General features: G+C 36.7%; 1 protein-coding gene across 5 annotated transcripts in view; it reads left to right on the top strand.

Annotated features, from left to right (window-relative positions):
* SSBP2 (single stranded DNA binding protein 2) overlaps positions 1 to 13772 on the top strand; it is a 189325-nt gene that overhangs the window by 123708 nt on the left and 51845 nt on the right. For 3 of the 5 annotated variants that reach the window (XM_062018381.1, XM_062018382.1, XM_062018385.1), the window contains one exon: positions 4899 to 4988. The exons of the other annotated variants lie outside the window; for them this stretch is intronic. In XM_062018381.1, the coding sequence (XP_061874365.1) occupies positions 4899 to 4988 (90 nt within the window). The remainder of the gene's footprint in view (positions 1 to 4898; positions 4989 to 13772) is intronic. 5 annotated transcript variants of the gene reach the window in all.

Raw genomic sequence — 13772 nt, forward strand, 5'->3', positions numbered from 1 at the left:
AGTTTCTTGGGTATTTTTTTTGATTGATTTGTTTTTTCCTGACCTTGAGCCCAGAAAAACAGTGTATACAAACATGCAGTTGCAGTAATATGCAGCCAATTCTGCAGTAGGATGTTTCTGCTCAGGCTAATCAGATTGTAGCACTTGTGAAGGCAGGTTAAAATTGTTCTTCGAGAATACTTTTAGACAGATTTGTGCTATAAAATTTTACCAATCTGCAAATTTTTAAACAATCATACTACTGTTGCTAATTCACTTTCATGTGTTCACTCTGGGCTGCCTTTGCTGCTACAGTCGCAGTGCATCACACTCACTGTCCAGCAAAAACACCTAAACTTCTAGATAGGCATTGCAATGTGCCTCCTGAGGGCACCCGGTTTTACCTTAGTATCAGGGAATAAGGGCCATCTTTCAGAGGCTCTATTAGCCTGGAGATTACTCATGGAAACATCAGCAGGCTTCCAGCAGTATATGGAAGAGTCACAACTCGGGGTGAGAGTATTCTCAGACACACGTCTATGATGGGAGGTGTCATGGAAGCTGGGAAGGAACAGCTGGATCTACTGTGCAGAAAGAGAAATGAAGGGAAAAATTACTTTTTAATGGTTTCACACTCTCCCTCTAGAAATTATTTGTTTTCAAGACAGAGACACAAGCTGGCACGCTTGACAGCACTGGCAAGCATCTATGCCTTATTTTGTCTAGCTCCACACCTTCCTTCAAACTAGGGTTATTCATGCAGATCATTCTTCATCCAGATACTATTGTTGTTACCTCAACAAACTGTTGTCCTCTTTAATGCCAGTTTTAGTATCATTAAATCCTAAGACAGGGGTTTAAAGCTGCCTGTATTGTGGACACTAACACTAGTAGTTTGTGTGACCTAGAGGCACTACCTTTCTTTTGTCTCTGCCTGGAGTCCAGCATGGACTTTTACTTGCATGGTCTTCACAGCACAACATGTCAGTAACGTGTGCATACTTTGACGCAAAGATAGAACACAAGGACACTGCTTCCAAATATGCCAATAGCAGGACGGATTGGCTTAATGCTTGATGCAGCTAAAGAAATGGATACCCACCACTTCTAGTAATTCAACAGGAACTAGGACTGTCCAGCTAACTCACCAAATTCAAGACTGATATAGAGGAGGTGTATGGAAGAAGCTAGGATGATGAGGGCACTGAATGGCAAGAGTGGCTTTAGATTTAGCATATATGTGAGGTCCAAATTCTGTCATCCACCGTCAGGTAGATTTCATATTTCATCATCAAGCAGACTTCTAAAAACCTAGAAATCTCCTTTTTGTGAAAAAAGTCAGTAATGTGATAAGCTGCTTACTTTGGATAAAAAAAAGGATATTTTACTCTTAAGGAAAATACCTGAAATTAAATACCTAGATTAGTGAATGAGCAGATGAGGATTTTTATAAAGCCAAGTCCTTTCATTGCAAAATTCTTAGATTACAAATGGAAATCATCCGTGAACTTCCATCGTAAACCACTTCTGGTGATAGCCGCAAAAAATGACCTATGTGTTAGACTTCTTTCTGGATTTTTACATTTCAGATACTGTATGAATGAAATAACTAACCTAATTTTTATTCTAATTATTCACAATTTCTTCACTGTAAGAAACAGTCTAAACCATGGCTAGTTTGGGGGGAGGGGGGAGAGGTAATATAATTGTCTATTTTTACATAGTTAAGAGTAGTGTGGGTAGAGCAAAGACTGACCATAGTAAGTTTCATTCAAATACACCATTTTAATTAATAATTGTAAACAACTACCAGAAGTTCTGTATTTTAGTTACAAAAACGAATTCAGTTTTCCATTTTTAAGGAGGTAAGATACTGCACAAAATGGTTAGACCATTTAAATTTTCCTATTTTGTCTTTTTATGAAAAGCGGGGAAAGCAAATTGCAAGTATTTAAAATGTCAAACTAATGGAAGTATAAATGATGAACAACTTGTAATGCATGCTGAAAGAAGGCATGGCTTGTCATGGGACTGTGGAATAAGAACTGAACAATTAGTCAGGATAGAATAAATAAGAATATTTCAGTGCAGTTGTTGCAGGTTTTTTTATTGACCTACCTGGTATAAGTTCTTAAAGTGTTCATTGGGTAGCGCAAGCTCGAAAATGGCATATACCTAAAATACTGAAAATGCTTTATTTCTGGGTTTGGAACTTCATCCATTGCCTTCATCGGGGAAGAAAATGCCAAACAAGCATGAAAATAGAAAAAAACCCAACCCATTAAATTACAAAATGAAAGACAGAAATTGGAATTTCTGCAACACCTAAGACTGGACCATTGCATAATGCCTAAAACTACAATATCCTTACAACTGTAGAGCAGTACTTAAAATGTCAGCAAATCTGACCTACATCCTTCTGTCCTTCTTCCCACTCAGAAACACAGAGGACAGATAGTTTTGCTTAAGTGTCTATGAACTGCAAGTTGTAGTTAAGTCTGAAATAATTAGGCCAATTAAAATCAACACATTGAATACCTCACTGAAACTTCATGGTCTACAATCAAAAAATGTCCAACAACAGGAAAATTTAATTCTGATTAACTAGCCTGAAGTGAAGAGCTAGTTCTTTCCTAGTTCAGACCTTTTTCTCCAGAAACCATAAGTACTGAAACTCAGTAAATCAGTCAGGATCACTTGTGTAGTCAACTCCACAAGATGCTGCTTTTCTTACTCTTTCAACATCACAAATAATTCCTCTGAAACCCATCCATTAGCATGGCTCAGATCTTTTATCCAACCAGAATGGGTCCACAGAATGGGACATCAGTCCTCAAGCAGAAGACTTTCTGAGGAGGCTGTAGAAGATTTCCAATCTACTTGGCCAATGAAGATGGACACAGCTAAGGTATCATAGAGACAACCAGGAATTAGTATGTAAGGAGAGATGATGTTGTAATAAGATTCATTGTTATTAGTGGCCTTTAATGGACTACTCCTTCTTAGTCAGAGACTACAATACAAGCTGTTTTGGACATTCATTATTTTATTTGACATGGATACCTGATGCTCAAACAGGTCTCTCTCTTTTCTTTTTTTTTTTTCTCCTTTAAATAAAAGGCATAACACTTTCTGTTTGCCTTTGGAAATTTAGGTAACTTGAACGTAATTAATGGACATTGACAGAAATTGTGCTAAAGAAATGAAGGGTAGCAAAATTTATTTTGTTCTTCATAAGTTATTTCTGTGTTTCAACACCACTTGCTTATTCCCTCTCTGTCTGTAAGGCTAAGAGACTGCAATAAATGAGAGAGAAGTAGAGACCTTGAGTCAGCACCCAAAGAATGACAGTGGCTAGTGGAGACCCGTCTTTTTTTTCCACAGCTTTGTAGGCTGGTTTGGTTGGTTTGTGGTAGCCTCTCACAGGAAGGTATTTATGATTCAAAAATCCAGCTCTCCTGACTGTCTTCTTCTGTCAATTGCAATTACATAGTATTTTAACACTGATCCTTGCAGACCCAGTCCTTGCATAGGTGAGACCTTTTGTTGCAGGGCTTTCTAGTCTTGCACTCTGTTCTAAAGCCAGCAGTTTCTGCAGTCTTTGTATTTTAATGATATGTTCTAGGCTTCTTTTTGAAAAGAACATACAGGTTAGATACTAAATATGCTACTTCTTGTTAAAAAAAAATATTCTAAATCACAGCTTAGGCCATTGAAAGATCTGTGGTAATTAACTGAGTATTTCCTTTCTGCTTAGTTTTAAAAGGTCAGCCCTTCCTTGTGCCAGTTTTCACATCTTTCCAGCATTATTCTTTAATTTCCTATATAGTGTGCCAAACACCTGGAAATACAATTTCCAGATCTGCATCTTTTGGATGTCAAGTGTGAGCATACAATAGAGTGGTAAGTTAATAAATGTAAGCCATTCATATTCTGTGGGGCAGATATTGTCAGGTCATTAGTAAGCTGTAAGTGGCTCTCAATGTATTGTGTGTGCATTAATACTTTCACAGAATATTGTAAGCCTTTACAGGTGATTCAGCTTTATGCCCTACAGAAACATATTGCAGGAAAGAAGACTGATAGAAATTAAAAGTAATTGAGGTTCCAGTACATGACAACAGTAACAGTTTGGCTTCCCTTTTTGTTACAATCTCCTGCTTGCAAATTGCCATAAGCAATATTCTTTACTTACTTAGTCCAACAGAAAGATTTGCAAAGGTAACTAATTTCATCCTCTGATTCACTTCTTAGAAACTCCCTTTTTCTTTACCCTTCCAAAAACATAACCTGAGTTCTTCTAATTTGTCATAGTGGCTATTTTTGTGGTTGGTAAAATTGTAAGCATTACCAGCAGCATTGTGAGCATTCCTTCTTGTACTGTTTGTAACAGAATCTTGTTTTGAAGCTTGATGTAATTCTGAAAGAATATTACAGTCTGCTGAAATTATCTTTAAAGTGGTTGGAAATTGTTGATAAAATGGCATAAATTACTTTCTTTATGCTGTATGTATACTTGTGCATGTGTGAGGATGTTTGTACATACAATACAAGAAAAAGTATGCAAGTTCCATTCACATTTGTGTATGTATAGATACACTCAGATGCAATATTTTTTAAAATCTAGCCAAGATTTATCTAATTAACACATAATTGTAATCCATACAAACTCCAGCATTATTCCCTTCAACATACATTTGTTATTTTAATAATTCATTATACCAGTATAAATGAAGACTAAACGATATATTAATTTAATTTACCTTCAAATGAAACAATGACAATATGGCATATCCAGAGGATTACTTTCTGCATTTTGGTCAGGTTTTGAGTGGGGTTTTTTTTTGTTTTGGGGATTTTTTTGGGTTTAATGCCTACCATGCAATGACAAAGGTTTATTCTCCCTTTGTTCTTTTCAGAGTGCTGCAGCAGCTCCCAGTCCAGTGCTAGGAAACATTCCCCCAGGAGATGGCATGCCAGTAGGTCCTGTACCACCGGGTTTTTTTCAGGTATTCAGAAAAATTGTGATTACAGGAATTTTAGGATAGAAAATCCTCCATAATACTGTTTACAAGTCTGTAGAAAAGATCCTGTTCTAAACTATGTCTCACTATATGGTGCAATACTTGAGAGTTTATTTTTTAACAAAAATGAATTAGGTGGAAAGGAAGGGATCTCTCTGGATAACAAGTATTTAATTGATGAAATAGTTCAGTACGACTCATTTCAAAATTTCAAGGGTAAGAAATGGTGCCTGTTGATAAGTGAAGAGTGGAAGTGCTTGAATATAATTTGAAGTGACTTCTGATTATATTATAGATACATTGCATTGAAACTTTAAGTAAGAACATTGTTGTTTATGTCTAGCTCTACGGTAAAGCCACAGGCCAGATTTTTAGAGTGTTCAGGTTTCAGTAGGGAACAAACCAAGGCAATTAAGAATATCTCATCGAGCATCTCCATGCACATTGACGATCACAACCTTAACAATTAGAAAAAACAAACCAAGGATGTATACCTTGTGTTGCTCCTGCTAAGTTTTATTGGAAATGAAACTAAATACCCAAACAGCACTTTGGACATTAACAGTACAGACTACTGTGATGGAAAAAATGGTAGCTCTTAGTGCAAGGCCAACCTAACAGTTGTAATCTGAGAGTGGACTGCTCCTTTGAGGGAGCTTCCATCTCCCCTTCACCAAAAATCAGTTGTTATTCTCCACACTGGTAAACTACAATTACTGTGCAGCAGCAGGAAAAAGTAGCAGCATTGGTACAGCTCTTTAGGAAGAACAGAGATTTCCACCTCACATATTTGATCTCACGGTGCAAAAGAAACATCGCATATTCCTGGGATTGTGATGTGGGGAGAACATTGTGATAGGAAGTTCTGTAAAAAAAAAACATGCTGAAATCCAGGTACGGACCGCTGTTTTTTTCATTCTTCCCTGACAAACATAGACGGAAGAAGCATACTCCATCTGGAAAAAAAAGAAAACATGTTTTATTTATTTTTTTATCCAAATGGTGGTTGTACAGAAATGGCAGGGTGTCAGCAGTCTTCATTTACACTGTATGTAAGTGGCAACGTTACTTGTGTGGTCTTGCTTTTCCCACAGTCACAGATGGAAAAAACTGCTATCTGCTGCATTGATACCTACATAAAGAAATGCTGAACCTGGCATGAGCGTGTTATTTCCTTCGTCAACTCAAAAACCGAGACATGATTTTTAATACATGAATAAAAAGATATTTGCAAGTGAAGTAGAAAACATTTTACTGTTGCTAGTAAAAAAAATCCTCAGGAATTGGCAGAACTGATTAATTATTTTATTTCTGCTTTTATGGTTTGAACAGTTGGCTAGGTAGATTTTTAAAAACACAATTTAATATAATTTTTATATTGTATAAATATTTCATTTTTCTATTTTAGCCACCCACTCCCGTTGTAATGTCAGAGAAATTAAATTTTTTTTCTTTAATTGTCTCCAAGGGCAATTAAGAGGGGGGAGGGGCACAGACAGGACAAGTACGTGAAGTTTAGCAGAAAGAGTAACTTATTTTAAAGGTTTACAGGAGGAGGGTGTGGGAGTTTTGCTTTTAGAAGCGTGAAAAAACTTCTAGACACTCTGGATCTTTAAAGATACAAGAAAGATAGGATGATAGAAAGTTAAGTATGGTTGAACATCTTGTCAGTATCTGACTTCAAACTTACTTGAAACCCTGCTAGCAGGGCTCTTTTTGCAAGGCCTGAGATTGAAATTAAGCTGAGGAAAATCCATGCAACACACTTACGAGCTATGATCAGCTCAACAGTGTGGCCAATGAGTCTTCTCTAAGGCAGGTTCCAGGAGCTCATGTGCAGTCTGGTCTGGACACCTCCAGACATCACCCTTTACCTCTCCTTGGAACTCCTGGATCTGTGCCATCACATCTCTCTGTAAGGTGCAGTAGTCAGGATTTGTCACTTCAGATTTTAGTTGATAGAGATCTACTTTCTTCAGTCACATGGCCTTGTCAACAGAACAAACATTTTTCAAGCGATTATTAGTTTTTGCTGTAATCATCTGCTTAAGAACATATGTAAAGAAATACTGCAAATATTGGCAAATCCGACTGCAAGTTTGGTAGCAGATACATTGATATGGTTGGGAGCAATCCCAGCAAGGAGAGCTTAGCCAAAATATAGTCAGTTCCATAACACTTGGAAACTGTAAGGTGCATTTATAAAGCAAATATGTACAGACAGTCCATGACAATGTGTTGTGGTGTTCGAGTGAGTGTTGTCAAGAAGCAGTTAGTACCTGGCTGTAAAACCTTCAGAGTGAGCTGAATCTTACCCGTGTCAATTTATCTGAGGATGAGAAAATACACTGGCACCCGTAACCACGTATGTGAAACTTAAAAATTGAGAAGCATCATCTACTGCCATGGAATGCAGGTGAAATGACAAGCACGAAAGAGAAACTTGTGATCAAAACTTCCTGCTTCATAGGTGCTTGCTTTCTTTCTAGTACACCTTAAACTGGACAGTCAGTTTCTGTTTACTCCTCTGCAATTCTTCAGACCCCAACTGATCATGAGAATAAACCAAATTACAGAAAAAATATTCATCTGTCTTGATCTGAATACTGTCAAAGTTCATCTCCTTTATGATCTGATGGTCCTCTTTTCACTGAGTGAAAAGTGCATGATTTTAGACCTTCAATTTTTCCTAGACTATGACAGTGAGCAATTTTAAAGAGTCAGAAGATTGTAGAAACAGTGGGAAAATGATGCCTGTGTCTATATTTAGTTCACTACGACTTTGCCTTACAAACCATTATAACATTTCAACTTCTTGCAACCTAAAATTAATCTAGAAAAGGTCATCCGGGAATGATAAGGGTGGCTTCTGTTGTTTTCGTGAAATATTGGGGTTGGCCTAAGCAAAAGCTTTAGACAGCCGCTACCTTCCAGCTCTGCTTGGCTAACTCAGAATTGCAAGACAATTTAAAGAAATTTCATTTCTCATCAATACTGGCTCTTGGTTTTGGCATTGCAGCACTAACCACAGTCTGGGACATAAGTGAAATGGATGTTCTTGCTTCTGCAATTCCTTCTTATCAGACAGGTCAGAGAAAGGTAGCAACCTAGGTGAAGACTGTGCTGGGAACCAAGAAACATTACCTGGATTGGCTCTACTGACCACTAGCATTATTTCTGTGTTTTGCAGTTTTTAGATAAAAAGGTTTTTTTACATGTATAAAATAAAATAATTTTCTTCCAGTTCTTATTAAATACTTGGAGGGAGATAAAAATACGGGAGGGAGGGAGATAAAAATATGGGAGAAGTATGGTTTCTCAGGCAGTACCTGTTAAAACTCTGTTCTTAAAATTAATTTTTCCCATATATGTAGGCCACTGTCTCTGGTGTTAATTAGCACTCCGGCCTTTCATGCCTGGTCCGCAGAGATGGAGTTCTGAAGTCAACAGCTGAATTTGTCTTGTATCATTCTGTGCTTATATTTTTATACTTCAATTCAGGTGATGGATGATGATCACTACAGTGCTGACAGTCCAAAATGCAATACCTCACAATGATACAGTGAAAGAAAGGTGATAGAGTTGTGCATAGCTATCATCATCAGTGAAGTGACTTTAAAAAAAAAGATTGTTTACAGGGTCAAAAATGAAATTTGAAAAGTCAAGGAAACCGGTTTATGTGGAGTTAGGATGTGTCTCAATTTCATCTACTGATGTGTGTGTATTTTAAAGTAACGTTAAATTTCATGGGTACATTATTTTTTGTCCTCGTCTTCTTTCAGTACATAAAATAGGTTGATACTCTCGAAATAAATGGGGATTATAGAGTAACTGAATCCACTCTTATTTCATTAGCAGTAAAACTGAAAGTGTGGAACTATAGGAGGAGACAATAATTTTGTCACACTGGACTCTGAAACTCTAACTAGCAGAACTCAAATAATTTTTAGAGTTGATTTCTCTCAAGTAGAAATGACAGGTCAAGTGAAATTCAGCGAGTGTGATGTCTGGTGGGTCTGTGCTTCTGCTAGGTTCTTTTCTTAAATACAGAGCCTTAGAGAAGTGTAATAGCTGGGGATCAGAGGAGAAACCTCTATGCTGAAAAACCACATGTGGTTCATCCCTACATTATCCACATTTTTCCCAGGAAAAAAGTAATTTCTCTTTCCTTATGTTTCTCTCAATCTATTGGAATAGAATGTCGTGACAATCTTTTTAAGATGATTATTTACTTGGGCCACAGAAGTTACAAAACTGTATTAGATCACGTAAGGGTAAGACGGCTATATACATTTCTGAAATGCTCACCTAACTCCAGTCTGAGCCTTGATACGTTATCAGTTTGCCAATTTTCCTCTCTCAACCACATAATATACAAAATGCCAAGGTGTGAGAAGACTTTTAGCTACTATGTTAATAAACTAAAAGTCATCTAGGACATTTTCTGTGCCATATTTTAGCATCAGAGTTACGCTAGTCTTAGTTTCTTCATAGGACCATCCACAGAGATCAGCGTGACCTAGTCTTTCCTCTTCTTTTTAGAGTCCTATCTGGAAATAGTAGAGCAACTGGAGAACTGAATATTATAATAGTTATTTACTTTTTTGTCTAGAGGATGCATATAATGTCATCAGCCAAAACTTTACACAAGCTTCTAGTAAACTCATTTACAATGAGTTAAATTCATCCACTTGTGACCAAAAGAGGATGAGGTGATAGAATTCAAGTCTCTCAGGTTTTCACATCTTACTTCCAGTTTCTGGCCTGAGGACAGACAGCATTTTCACCAGGATTTTTTATGTGAAAGCCCTCCTAGAAGCAGAGCAAGATCTTCAAAGTGTTCAGTACTAGCTTTTCTACTTTCTTCTGGAAGATAATGAGATGGGAAATCACATTTCATAGTTGCATGTCATGGTACAGTATGCACTTAGAAAATCACAATATGAACATTTGGAAAATATCATCATGGAAATTTTGAAGCCTGAATACACTGGTGTTACATGGCTCATGCCAGTGCCAACTGCTGCTCTTCAGGTAGTGAAGTGTTACCCATTTCCATTAATCTCTCCACTGATCTTTAAATAGTCTAAAAACAGTGAAGTACAGTGTATTTGTATCTTTGTGGGTATCGGCTTTAAGTTTAGGAGATTGTGTTAATAAAAGTATTTTGAATTTTTAAACAGAATGAAAAGTGTTGATTTCAGAGGATTTTATTTGCTCTTTAGTTATTTTTCCTGGTTTAACACACCTAAATGCAAAGATAGAATCACAGAATGGTTTGGATTGGAAGGGACCTTTAAAGTCCAAACCCCCTGCAGTGAGCAGGGACATCTTTAGCTACATCAGATTGCTCAAAAGGTCTAGGTTTTAATCCAGTGGAATTCATCACTGTCTCCAAGTTAGTGACAACTAGCATTTCAACTATGGTAAAAATTTGAATGCATATTTAATTAAACTATTTCTCTTCACCTCTTTTATTACATGGTTGATCGAAAGTTTGCTGTGTCTGCATCTCTATAAGGAGTCTGTCTGTTCTGTGAAGGCACTCAGGCAGGTAACAACCTTGGGTTTACATTCACCTGAGAGCCACTACTGAATAGTTAACTCATCAAATGCCAGCTGAGATTTAGAGGAAGTAAGTTGTTTGACAGTTAGTTGGCAGTTCACTTGTTTAATTACTGGTTATACCTTGTCACATCTAACTAAAGTGCTCTTTCTTTTAAATGTATTACTTTATTTCAGCAAAGTTGTTAAAATTTCTTCCATTTGAGCTTACAACTGAACTTTATTTCCATAGTAAGTATATATATTCTAAAGGAATTGTCGGAGCAATTTGCTTTATTCACCAATTTGTAGTCATCAGAGATGCATGGAATGGCATGACAAAAATGTGTCGACATGTTTGAAATATAAATGCTACATATTCCTCTTATGTAAAGGGAAGAAAAACAAACGGACCAAACCCTACCTACGAAAGTAATGTAAGGCTGTTATGCCATCTAGTGGCAGTTGTTCACTCTCATTTTATCTCAAGCCATACTATTCTAAAGTATTATTTTTAGCCTTAGTAGAGCTGACCTAATGCTTTAGGAGAGCATTGTTACATGAGCAGAGAGAAATTTTTCTCCTCCTGCCTAGCATTACTATTTGCTACTAAAAAATTAGATTAAATAGCACTTAGGTGGTGAAAATAAGCAAAGTTAGTGAATTCAGTACATAAATAGTGAACTGTTTATAAAAAGAAAATGGATTTGTAAGCTCTATGTAAGTCTGTAAAATAGCTCTGTAATATGCTACTTACATTTGTACTTTTATTTACAGTATTTACAATAGAGTCATGGTATGATACGTTTTAAGAAAATGAAACTCTCATTATTGACTCAATAAATGGAGCATTTGATTAAAAGAGTTAAAACCTTGCTATATATCTCCAAGAAAAGCAGCAACCAAAATGATAATGGAGCTGTTTTCCAAGGGGAAGTATAGACTATCAGCTCTTTTGTAAAAGTCATTAGTCAAAGTCTCTCAAACAGGTACAGATGACACCTTTAGTTCTCCTTTTATTCCACAACAGCTGGGGTTAAATCAGCCCATTTGTGGTTTTAATCAGTCCTTACTCTCACTTTAATCTGGCTCACTTGTGTTAGTCTCCTGGAAACTATCAGATTGGCGAGGGATCTGCTGGCTACGTGATGCCTCAGCCCCTTCATGCTTGCAGAACATCCTCCCTCCCAGATTGCTCATTTGAACAAGCATCCAGCAGTAAGGAAGACGAGGCAGGAGAAATTCTCTAGTGTCCCTTTAAAGCCATTTTGAAGTGGCTGTGTTGCTCCTATGAATTGTCGACCAAGGGGTCGTTGTATGCATAAGGAATGAGGATTCCTAATTCCAGCTGCTAATTACGTTACTAAACCTAGAAGATACAGGCATCTCTGAGACTGGTCTTTGCAAGACTATGGCACGTATTTATATTGATTTCATAATGTTTTGTTTCTTTTTAACCCCCATTGAACCATTTCCACTATTGTTTTCCCATAACACTCACGTAGTTCCCTGATTTTCCAGGGCATTATAATTTTTTATCCCACATCTTTAAACAGCTGCACTTCATAACAATGGTAGAACCCTCCTCCTTTCCTTACCTCTTCTCACTGCTGTCCCTTGTGCTTTCCCCACTTTTGCATCATTGCTTGTACTTTTTTTTTTTAAATAAACTAAAAGGTACAAATATATAAAAATGAACTGGAGCATGACTGCAAAATTAGATGTATGTGCTACATGTTCACATCCATCTTAAATTCCTGTGGAGCAAATGAAATAATTGCTGATGAAGAAGTGAAAAGTACGAAGCTTTGGGCCCTGAGCACAGCAGGTACGGAGAAGCTTGGAAAGCATCATGGATTGTTAAAACATTACTGTGAGCGAATGAAGCTTGTGAGTAAAGCTAGCAGCTTTGGTAGGCCTTGAAAAGCTTTGAAAATAGATTTTAAAGGGAATTTCTCACCGTCCACCCCTACTTTCCCCAGTTTATCTCATTAATGTTAGTAAAAAAAATGTTACTCCATTTTTGGAATTTCTGTTGTTTGTAAACTCATCCGTCCCAGTATAGCAGTCTGACACCCACTGGGAATACTCCAGTGCATAAAACTGCATATACTTAATTCTTGGTAGCACTGGGATCTGTGCATTTTTGTCCCTGGCAGTAACACATTATATTTTAGAATATTCCCATTTTAAAAATAATTTTGAGGTTTTAGACTATGTGAGTGAGAGATTAGCATCTAGAAAGTCTGTAAGTAGTTTGCATTTGTTTGTTCCTCTCTTTTTTGTTTGTTTAAATACCAGGAACTTTGAAAAGATTAAGGTGTCTGATACTGTCTGGCTTTGATAACTCCATCCTGCAGTTGTGGTAATGGTTTTACTGCTCGTAACTGTTAGAACAAATTAAAATTGCTCAGCTTGAGTAGCTAAATAAGGTCTGAGCCCATGTCTCCTCCACTTCCCCTTCCATGTGTATATCAGACCCACTACTTTTGGTGGAGTACTACAGGAGAAAGAAGTGGAATTATGCACAAGTCGCTTACCTAGGAGATCTGTTCTGAACTTTATAATCTTACCCTGAAAACTGAGTTTTTCTGTTTGTGAGACACACCTCAGAAGTTAAGGGTACTGACTGTACACTAAAATTGTATGTATGTATAGATAGTAAAGAGTAGGGGAAGCACTATCATTTATAGATGATGCTTCCTTCTGCTGAGGTTAATTCAGTTTGTGTTGCAGTCTGACCCTTGATTTTTACATGAGCCACAAGTACTTGGATTTAAAGACAAAATGTTTGGATGATGATAATTCATGTAGCTTTGAAATAATATATTTATTAAATATAACAGCAGGAATAACAAACTCCAGCTTGTCATTGTCAACGTTATTCATATATCATAATGGAGGTGACTAGAAGGTTTACTAAATTTAATGAAGTACTTTCTCAAACTTAGTGATCTGTGTGTATGATGTCTCAATTCTAAGAGTGCAGTTTGTTTATTGTTTAAAAAAAGGTGATACTTTTTTTCTGTTTTAGTTTTAGCTTGTCTGGTTTGAAATATTCTGTTTTCTGTAGTATTTGTGTTTAATAAAAAAAAAGTAAAAGCTATTAACCTGGTTTAAAATGCATATAGGTAATAGCCCTTTTAAACTCGTGTTTCATTCAAAAATTCCATTAAATAATATGTGCAGAACTTAGCCTTCTATCCTACTTGCTAAATCTTCTCA

This window comes from Colius striatus, chromosome Z (genome assembly GCF_028858725.1).
Source record: "Colius striatus isolate bColStr4 chromosome Z, bColStr4.1.hap1, whole genome shotgun sequence".
Taxonomy (NCBI): Eukaryota; Metazoa; Chordata; class Aves; order Coliiformes; family Coliidae; genus Colius; species Colius striatus.